The sequence below is a fragment of the Cydia splendana genome, chromosome Z (assembly GCF_910591565.1).
Source record: "Cydia splendana chromosome Z, ilCydSple1.2, whole genome shotgun sequence".
NCBI classification, from domain to species: domain Eukaryota; kingdom Metazoa; phylum Arthropoda; class Insecta; order Lepidoptera; family Tortricidae; genus Cydia; species Cydia splendana.
This window is the reverse complement of record NC_085987.1, coordinates 24,904,340-24,915,216: the sequence shown is the minus strand read 5'-3', so window position 1 is coordinate 24,915,216 and position 10,877 is coordinate 24,904,340. Positions and strand designations below refer to the sequence as shown.

The window sequence follows — 10,877 nt, the reverse complement described above, 5'->3', positions numbered from 1 at the left end:
ATTGCTCGTGCGATCCTAGCCTAAACGACGCAGCTATGAATAAGAGCGAGAAAGAGATATGGCGACCAGTGGCCTATTTTATAAAGCTACAAGTTACAATTTACAAGCGGAAGTCTCTTTCTAACCCTATGTGTTAGAACGAGACTTCCGCTTGTAAATTGTAAATTGTAGCTTAATAAAATAGGCCACTGACCATTTCGCGGTCCGGTACGTGTCTATTAGCATTATTAATTCATTCGTGCTATACCGGGTGTGTCCTGTAACACGCGCAAAAAATTAAACCGTAAGCTAAGTAGATATACCATATACCTTTCAATCTGACCAACATTTGTTCAGCGAATTTAAAAAATAATGAAGACTTTAGACTTCGTATTGTTGATACAAATTAAAAATTGTCTTCAATGTACGCTGTCATTAATCAGTGTAATTGCCGTTGCTTGTGACGCTATAAACAAAACAAAATTCACACAAACAGAATAAACTATAATTAAAGTGTGCTAAAAATATAAATACAAGTTATTTTTAAAAGTCGCTGATCAAATGTTGGTCAGGTTGAATAGTGCAGCCTACAGTTTATTTTTTTGTTCGTATACAGGACACACCCGGTATGGTATAGTTCTTTGTGAACGGGTATTTTAAATTTGTATTTCTGGACAAAATGCAGATGTCGACTCCGATCCGTTGTCTAAGTTGTAAATTCTAGCTATCGCTCCTTCTCACTCTGTTGGGCCAACATATCACTAACGTTTGTAGAAGCTTTGATACCTACTTTCCAAGAACTTGGACCAATTTTGACAAATAAAAATTTTCATTTATTGCCAGCACAACATTATTTTTCAATATATTTTAACTTCTTATAAGTATGTATCAGTATAAGTTGTTAATAATTAACAACTTGTTATATAAGTAATAAAGTAAATAAGGATAAAAGGCATACAAATAAGAATGAGTACGTAAAAAATGCGGTATATTTTAAGGGTGGTATTCCGTCTGTCCATTATCTTGGTCTAAAGTCAGTGCATCTCACTCTCTCATTAAGCGAAACTTGAGACAAAATACACAATGGACAATGAATTGAATAAATTTATGTAACTCAATTAACATGATGGGTTAATTTAGATTTAAATAAATGATGAAAACCATATTATGGTTTTCATGTGCCTTGATTAAATTTATGGCCCGCAACCATGAATCTAGTATTAAAACTGGATCTGGCATGAGGGTGGGGAGAAGTGACCGAACAGGATAGTCTTATGTTATGTATCTTTCAGTATGAGTAGCAGCGAAAGAGCTATTATTGTTTGTCCTTGTCACAGTGTCACATTTTATTTGTTGCCCACCGTTTTTTTAGTATGGATTATGGTGGGCAACAAATGAATTCGACCAATCACAGTGTCGCATTTGCGTATGTTTTGTCCCTCACGGAGGCACGCGTATACCAATGGTATACCACTTCTATACGATCCTACCTTCTATGCCCACAATGCAACAAACGACGACACGTTAACTGCGCATAACGAAACACATAATGTTGCTAGCCTGAATATTACAGTAAATAATGGGTAAATTAAATTTGCGTAGGTGAAAAATGCGTTAAGATTATTTTCTTCTACGCTTGAATTCACAAGTTTGTTATTTCATGCAGGATGGATTTTTTAAATTTGTTTTCTGGTTGAATGCAAACGGTTCATAAACAAAAATATCAAACATTGAACATTTTTGGCAATTAGAGCAGAAGTATTTTTTTACATTTCAAATATTGTTAGAGTTAGACCAAGAAAAGTCTGCAGTGATTTTGATAGCCTACGCAGTGCAAGTGTCATTTTAAACTTCAAACTTCTATGAAATTGTGACGTATAAATAACACTTGCACTGCGTGGGTTATCAAAATCGCTGCAGACTTTTCTTGGTCTAACTCTAACGTTGTGCTGATATGTATTTGGTTTGGTGAAACCTTCGAGCAACACCGGCTTCCAACACGTCGGAAGGGAGGGGCCCAAGCTCGGAGTAATTAACAATGGAGCCGCCATTAACAGGCGTTCCCCTCTGTCGAAAATAGGCGGCCAATGGTCAACAACTTGTCAACCATATGTATGGACTGACGTTTATCTGACATGACGTACCTATACATTTGATGTGCCCCTCCCCCGCAAAAAACGGCAGACTATTTTGTACCGACGATTTTAGATATGGCGTCTCCGTTGGTTATATCCTCTAAGGGCCCAAGCGATATCTCACCGTACAAATCTTTCTGCCATTTTTCGCGGGGGGAAAGGTGCACACAGTCGCACTTCTCACACACTTACATACAAAATCCAATCTGTAATGACGACACAAATAAATAGAAAATGACACACGTCAAAGACAAATCTTGCAAACCTCGATCTCTTTTTGTGTACGGACGAGTGACAAGTGTCACAACACGCACACTAACACATTTTCGTTGAAGTATGTTATTGTATTCTGAGAGTTGAGAAGTCGGATTTGTCGCTCGACCGATCCGCAATTTGTACTGAGCGAGCAAAATCGATAAATCCAACAATTACATGAGACTAAAATATAATAATTGTGTTTGAATGTAATTAAACGTATGATATGTAAAAAAAATATTACATGTGAAATGTAACACTTTCTTTTTGTAAATTTGATGTCCCCGACCTCTTTCTATAACAAAAAACCGAGCAAACAGGCATTACTGTGCAGCAGTGTTCACGCGCGCGTCTTGACTCGGTCTAGTGAAAAATCCAAGTGCAACTAGTTTTATTACCCGCGCTAGATTAGATTGACGCGCTAATCTTGTACCTCGGCAGAGGGGAAATAGTGCGAATGCCGCCTCCTTTCCGTGTTGCTCGAAGGGTGAAACGGAAAAATACTCTTGCTCTGAGGGGCTACCGCGAAAACCGAAATTCGCAAATTGCGGGGATCTTACTCTTTTACTCCAATGAAGGCGTAATTAGAGTGACAGAGAAAAATGCCCGCAATTGACGATTTTCGGTATTGGCGGTAGCCCTACTGGCCAGTCGGGCCCGACGTTGGGCTGCTTCGGGCCTGATAGCGAGTGTGGAATATGGATGTAATTGGCCCTTAACGTGGAAGTGTGCAGCAGGGATGTTGCGGATGCAGAGTTTTTGACAACCACGGCTGCGGATATTTAAAGGCTCACGTCGCGGATGCGGATGCGGATGTCAAGATTAGGTACTTTAAAAAAAAGTCAAACGTTACATTTTAGTAAATATTTTATTAAAAAAAACGAAACGTTTCGTATTTGAGCAGGAATATAGGTGCGTTATATTTAATAAACAGTAAGTTGGTCGACTTTTCTGGATCTAGACAATTTCGTTATAGGTAATGACGAAATTACCTAGCACTTAAGCCGCCGCTAAGACGTTCCTGTACCGACTTGTTCGACATCTGCATCGGCATCGATTTTATGCGGATGCGGATGCAGATGCGGATTTTGAATATTAATGTGGGAAGTTCCACGGTTGCGGATGCGGATGCGAATGTTCGCAACATCCCTGGTGTGCAGTTAATGAAGAATTAATCTTGAAACACGTTTAACTATTTTTCAGTCAACACCCGCCACCTTTCATGCCTATTTTTGGAAAGTATAGCTATCACTTTACTAAAAGCAACTACCGAACAACGTCATGCTCTACGAGCACTGTTTTGACATTGTCAAAATCATCATACATTTTAAGCAAGCCATTTTTGCACTGAGGATAGCTACCAGAAGTTCCAGATCCCGTGCCGCTATGCGAAAATCCCATATTAGTTATTACGCAAAACTCTACATAAAGGGCGCCACTCTTCGAGCAACACCGGCTTCCGACACATCGGAAGGGAGGGGCCCAAGCGATATCTCACCGTACAAATCTTTCTGCCATTTTTCGCGGGGGGAAAGGTGCACACAGTCGCACTTCTCACACACTTACATACAAAATCCAATCTGTAATGACGACACAAATACATAGAACATGACACACGTCAAAGACAAATCTTGCAAACCTCGATCTCTTTTTGTGTACGGACGAGTGACAAGTGTCACAACACGCACACTAACACATTTTCGTTGAAGTATGTTATTGTATTCTGAGAGATGAGAAGTCGGATTTGTCGCTCGACCGATCCGCGATTTGTACTGAGCGAGCAAAATCGATAAATCCAACAATTACATGAGACTAAAATATAATAATTGTGTTTGAATGTAATTAAACGTATGATATGTAAAAAAAAAATATTACATGTGAAATGTAACACTTTCTTTTTGTAAATTTGATGTCCCCGACCTCTTTTTATAACAAAAAACCGAGCAAACAGGCATTTTTGTGCAGCAGTGTTCACGCGCGCGTCTGGACTCGGTCTAGTGAAAAATCCAAGTGCAACTAGTTTTATTATCCGCGCTAGATTAGATTGACGCGCTAATCTTGTACCTCGGCAGAGGGGAAATAGTGCGAATGCCGCCTCCCTTCCGTGTTGCTCGAAGGCGCCACTAGCACAAACCGAAGGCCTACCGATTTTCGCATTTCGCGGTAGGCCTCGGTAAACAAACCGCCTTGATGCATCAACGTCATAGTGAAAACTTCTCAATAAAGTTTACTGTTTTAGCTCGCTTCTTTGCCACATGGATACTAAGCTAACTTCTATTCTAATTAAATATTTACAGACAAATAACATAAAACTCTAAATATTATCTTATCTTTTCTAATGGGGTTGGCAACTGTCAAAGGTTTGCATAGATGGCGCCATCATAGATTGCCCCTTTTTCTATGAGATTTGGCTTAAAGGGCTGGCATCCAAGGTTTTAAAAAAACAAAAATTTGACACAATTCTAGGGATTGACAGGGCAAGCTATGATGGCGCCATCTGTTAAAAACTTCCACCGGCCAACCCCATTTAATGCGTATAATTCATGTCAATCTATACTCGTTTTATTCTATACTCTATATTTCTATATTATATATATCGTTTTCTTCTCTTCCACTTCCTTAATGTTGGCACTACTAACGTTCTGTCATCCGCTTCCCGCTTTTTTGCTAATCGTTGTATTCGTCAGTAAGCCAAAAAAAATATTTTTCAATATGTGCTAGTGCTGCTCCTGGCGGCAGAGCATTGCAGTAATACCCCCTATTAAGGACGATTGGCATTTACAGACTTTGATAACAAGTTAATATGAAATAACAGTAAAAATGTATCATTATTACTGTTATGCTTGACGATGAAAATATGGAGAAATTAGAAAAATCGAAAAACAGATAGAGCTGAGTGACCTGAATGAAGGAAATGTATGGGAAATCCGCATTTTTAGCATTAGAAAAAAGGTAAACAATCTTGACGTGTCTTTTTATTGCAAACACTTTTGAAAAATAAGTCACGGCATATATGTAACAATTATGAATCACATTAGTGATGCAACGGATAGTTGTTTGGCCAATGGCCGGATATCGGATGTTCGGGCTGACCATCAGCCGAATATTCGGCATCCGGCCGCCGAATATTCGGCCGGGGAACTATACCTACTTTTCGGTTTTCCAGGTGCGCATTGTGCAGGTTTTGACCTGTTTCGTAGTGAACGTTCGCGCGTGGACTTATTTCTATGTACGAAATGAGTGTGTGTGCAAGCTAGTGGAATATTTAAATTGTTTTAAAATAATAAACGAGTACGCGTAATGCAGTGACTGTTTCTTAAATCCAATTTGTTTACTCCGAAATCAAGCAAACATACTATCCGGTATCCTGTCAGATAGTAGGTCACTATCCGGTATCCGACCGTATGTTAAAAAAAACGGCCGGGTAGGCTGGATACCGGATAGTAACCGAATATCCGGTGCATCTCTAAATCATATACGATTATTTTACATTATTTTTCTTTCATAAGTAATATGTAGTTACAGTTTTTTAAAAAGCTAAAAAAAAAATGAACTATAGATACCGCCAAATATGACAACTCAAATAAGTAATGCGCATTTTTGCATCATTGATGACAAACTGATAAATATGACAAAATTGTAGGATAATTTTACATAAATCAACCTGGTCCTACAGTTAGAATGGCAAAATATTTCAATTAAATTAAATATTTTAATATAAAAAAAATATAATTTCTCATTTTTTGCTAGAGTTGGACCAAGAAAAGTCTGCAGTGATTTTGATAGCCCACGCAGTGCAAGTGTTATTTACTTATACGTCATAATTTCATAGAAGTTTGACAACTTTGCACGGCGTTTCTTTTATTTTGTGTCTGGTATATTACTAAAACTCTTATTATACGATTTATAAAAGAACTACATATGTATTCTAAACAATACGAAATCCAATAATAATTGAAATTATAAATTGTAGCTGGGTAATTTTAATTATTAGCTTGCCTCATAATTAATTATTTTTGGGTAAATCTTGGCAACACCGGCTCTCGTTCTTTCCACAATTGATATCCGGTTAGTGAGCCATTACTTTTAAGATTTCTTTTATAAATTAAGGTTCGAACTTAAAATATACGTTTATATTGCTGGTAAAACATTATTACCGCTGTGTGTTAATAGTAGAAATATTGGATTATTGATTTTAAAGAAGATATTTACCGATTTGTTTCCATTCAAATGTCAACATAACCTTAGTTGTGAGCAGCAAAGTCAGTTCAGTGATTAACAGCCCAAGCCTGTTTTAGGAATGGCTGACACGCCGGCACCTGCGCCAAAGGCAAAAGCGCCTAAAACCAAGGCGCCTAAGGAGAAGGCCGCTAAGGCCGCTCCTGCGGCTCCCGCCGAGCCCCCGAAGGCGATCCGTAAAGTGTCGTCCAAACCACGACATGGCAGACTTTATGCCAAAGCTGTGTTCGCTGGCTACAAACGTGGTTTGAGAAACCAACACGAAAACACAGCGCTTTTAAAGGTACGTACGTTTTATCATATTATTGGTTACTATACATTTGTTAGTTACCGCTTTGCGATCTCTACGTTCGGTTAGACCATGCTGTTATAGGTTAGGAAGTTAATTGTTACACTAATTATTTTGTTGTGATAAGAATGCCGGCCAGAAAATATTGAGGTTCTTTCTTTACCATCTTAATTAAGCTTTGCGAGTGTTTGTACTCACTTATTTTGTTGTTATCGATTTATCAGCTGATTTAACTTGTTAATTAAAAAAGAACTTGTTTCTAAATGATGCTTTCAGACATTTGAAACCTGAATCAAACCATGTGGTTTTACTTATACTGATACACTTTATAGTGATATTGAAAATGTACATGTTTGGTCCATGATGGTTGACAAGACTCTAACATGGGTTCCAGATTGAAGGTGCACGCGATCGTGTCGACGCTAACTTCTATGCTGGCAAGCGATGCGTGTATGTGTACCGCGCAAAGAAGAGGACACCAATCGCCGGAGGACCCCGCGGCAAGAAGACCAAGCTGCGTGCCATCTGGGGCAAGGTGACCCGTCCCCATGGCAACTCTGGTGGAGTCCGTGCACGCTTCAAGTCCAACCTCCCCGCACATGCCATGGGACATAGAATAAGAGTGGTAAGTAGTCTTGCTTATCTATTGATACTACTCATCATTTGCCTCGCGTTGTCCCAGCATTTTGCCATGGTTTACGGGAACCTGGGGTCCCGGCAACTAATCCCGAAAATTGGCGTAGGCACTAGTTTTTACGAAAGCGACTGCCATCTGACCTTCCAACCCAGAGGGTAAACTAGGCCTTATTGGGATTAGTCTGGTTCACGATGTTTTCCTTCACCGAAAAGTGACTGGTGAATATCAAATGATATTTTGTACATAAGTTCTGAAAAACTCATTGGTACAAGCTGGGGTCTGAACCCGTAACCTCCAGATTGAAAGTCGCACGCTCTTATCGCTAGGCCACCAGCGCTTATCTACTAATACTATATTTAGTTCCCTGGCGAAATTACTTTAAATCGCTAACACAGGGCTGAAGCCTAAAACAAGTGGTGCAGCACTAGACTGCAAAGACAGAACAATGTGAATTACTGGCATAAAATGTGGTCTTTCAATATCCCCCAATTGATTGATTGAGAGGTGACATAGCTGATTGTTTTAGTGGCTAAACAATTCAAGTGTAGGGGGAATATAAATTTCGATCAAACACTTCCAATCTAAAGGGGCACACAGATTACCAGTTTGCCGGACGATATCAGCCTGTCAGTTCGAGCTGTCAAATTTTGCTTTTAACTGACAGGCAGATATCGTCCGGCGGACTGGTAATCAGTGGGCCCCTTAAGAGCAGAAACTGCCTGTGAACATCGAAAATTTATATTGACAGTAAAAAACTGAACATAACTGTTTGTTTGTTTGAACATATTGAGTTGCTTTTGTATGATGTCACCCTTTTTAGAAAATGTATTACCAATTCATTTCCCTCTCGAAGCTTTGCTTTAAATTCACTTACAGTAATAATGATTGCATTTTACCATAACAAGCAAAGTAATCTTGAAAAAACTGCAACCATTTCAACATACACAAATTGTTAACAAGTATGGTCGCCGGCATAGAGAAATATAGTAAGACAAGAGTGCTCACTCCATACATCAGTTTTGGTACCAAAAATATTAGTATTTTCATAGTCAACATCTAGCATCGAGTAGCGGAATTATCAGTACTTTAAGTAGAGTAGTACTGTCAAGTGACAATAGATGTAGCACCGACCGGAAACTCTAATCTCAACATAAGACTTTCCGGTCGGTGCTACATCTATTGTCACTTGACAGTACTACTACTACTGCTTAAAGTACTGATAATTCCGCTACTCGATGCTAGATGTCGACTATGAAAATACTAATCTTTTTGGTACCAAAACTGATGTATGGAGTGAGCACTCTTGTCTTACTATGTTTCTCTATGTCGTCGGTAGCGGCACGTACCCGAAGGTTTCAGTGTGCCTCCCAATTCTTTTGGTGCAGATATGTGTTTTAATTCTTGTTGGTTTACTAAAGGGTGATTGACAGAGTCACAGAGACACTTTGTCTTTACAAAATTACCCATATAATAGTATGAATAATTTTGGTAACACCATGCAATCAATCAAAATAAGAGTAACTATGAATATAGTTATTACTCTTATTTTGATTCATTGCTACTTGATTGAACTATGTTTTTTGCATTTGCCCCAAAAAATGGTTGCAACACAACTTTTTTTACACTTATTAGTTTAAGTTAATTGAATTTCCATTGTGTTACGAAATTGACTATGTAAATTGAATTGCAGTTAATTTAGTAAATTAATGAATAAATATTACAAGACATTATTATCACACAAATTGACTATTGTACTTATTACGTACACATTTAAGTTTATATACGCCAACGCACTTTCAGGCACTTGCCTAATTGTCGTAACATGATGGAATGAATTAACTTAGACTAATTATAGGTTCTTTTAAATACATATATATATATCTTTTTTGCAAATTTCGAAAATTTTAAATTACGTTTTTACAAAAACCTGTGATGCCCCCCGTGGCCTCCTGCCGAGGGGAAGAATGACGTCATCCTCACGTCGTCAACTAAAACAAATTTAGTGCTTATATCTACACATTTTCGTGTTTGATTATTATTATTAAATAACTAATAGGCAAAAAAATATATCTTCGTGGCTTAGAACATCTCATTATACTAGACACAAATCACCAAAGTATATAATATTAAGTTATAATAATAAAAAGATAAATTGTAATATCGTTGAGATTCATTATGTAAAACGGAACTCAATTGCAATAGTAGTTGACTCTACTTATCGACCGAATCGATTCCGCTCGTGTCAAATCGTTACAGTACGTCCACTTGTGAAGGCATTTTTACTTAAAAATATAAACCATCACTATCATCAGCATCACCAATAGAATCGATTATTATTATGTCCTTTGCAGATTTAATCGATAAGTGTTAATCGAGAATCGGAAAAAAAACGTTTCTAATTTGCATTGTCTCAACCCCATAATCACTTTTTTGTGCTTCCTACAGGCCCAAGTTTATAAAATTCCTGTTACCTTTCGAAATTACTGAACACTTCTTTCTTTGTTTCAGATGCTGTATCCTTCCAGGATCTAAGAACCTCCTGTTATTGTAAGAGTAATAAAATCCAAAAAAATACTATCGGTGCTTTTTAATTCTATATGGGGCCTTATTTATAAATTTTGTCTAGTTAAATTTTACTTAATCCTTTAGTGCAGCGGTCAACAACCTGCGGCCCGCGGGCCGCATGTGGCTCGCGAAACTGTCACTTGCGGCCCGAGAGGCGCCTTGGCTATTTTGTATGTAATAGTGACAAACGACAATGTCTCATAAAGTCATAAATATTAACAAAGTACGGCCCGCGTCACCTCCGTTAACTACTATTGGCCCTTGGCTGCTAAAAGGTTGCAGACTGCTGCTTTAGTGGTTAACGCCAAGATATTTGCCGTCGGACAACTCCGACATTTAATTTTTTTCTCAATGAACGCGTTGTTAGTTAATACAAATTTTAGTTCTGATTGAAGACTATACTCGTACCAATCTACGAAAAAGAGGAGAGTTGACAAAATTTATTCCATCTCTTATAAAATGTTAATTCTTTGGCAAGATCTTAGATATTTTGATATTGCCTACATTTAAACAAAAATATCTATGAATATTATTTTTTTAGTTTTTTTTATGATGTAATAAATAACATCAATATTTATTTAAAATATAAAACCACAAAATACTAAAACAAATACATTTCAACACATTGATAGATCTAAAATTCACCTTATAAAATAAATTACAACTAAATAAAAACTAAATTACAACTAACACAAATAGTCCCCCAGATCCAATCTCTGCGGAAGGGTGCCCGTAATGCTGGCCGGAAGGGTGCCCGTAATGCTGGCTGGAAGGGTGG

The 10,877-nt window shown here is 37.9% G+C and overlaps 1 protein-coding gene and 1 long non-coding RNA gene across 3 annotated transcripts in view; both read left to right on the top strand.

Annotated features, from left to right (window-relative positions):
- The window catches only part of LOC134804928 (uncharacterized), a 273,322-nt gene that overhangs the window by 120,184 nt on the left and 142,261 nt on the right, over positions 1 to 10,877 (top strand). The window lies entirely within an intron of this gene.
- On the top strand, positions 6,352 to 10,111 carry LOC134804901 (large ribosomal subunit protein eL33). 2 transcript variants are annotated; one of them, XM_063778216.1, is made up of 4 exons: positions 6,352 to 6,437; positions 6,668 to 6,891; positions 7,292 to 7,522; positions 10,043 to 10,111. In XM_063778216.1, the coding sequence occupies exons 2-4, from the start codon at positions 6,670 to 6,672 to the stop codon at positions 10,064 to 10,066; spliced, it is 477 nt and encodes a 158-aa protein (XP_063634286.1). In that variant the 5' UTR covers positions 6,352 to 6,437; positions 6,668 to 6,669; the 3' UTR covers positions 10,067 to 10,111. The 2 variants fall into 2 exon arrangements, with proteins under 2 accessions (XP_063634286.1, XP_063634284.1); XM_063778214.1 differs by having other exon boundaries at positions 6,415 to 6,479.

Bases quoted from the DNA above. Each gene is read 5' to 3' on its own strand.
- LOC134804901 (XM_063778216.1), top strand. From the start codon at position 6,670: ATGGCTGACACGCCGGCACCTGCGCCAAAGGCAAAAGCGCCTAAAACC. The intron at 6,892-7,291 runs GTACGTACGTTT...CATGGGTTCCAG, and splicing joins AAAACACAGCGCTTTTAAAG to ATTGAAGGTGCACGCGATCG. The intron at 7,523-10,042 runs GTAAGTAGTCTT...TCTTTGTTTCAG, and splicing joins TGGGACATAGAATAAGAGTG to ATGCTGTATCCTTCCAGGAT.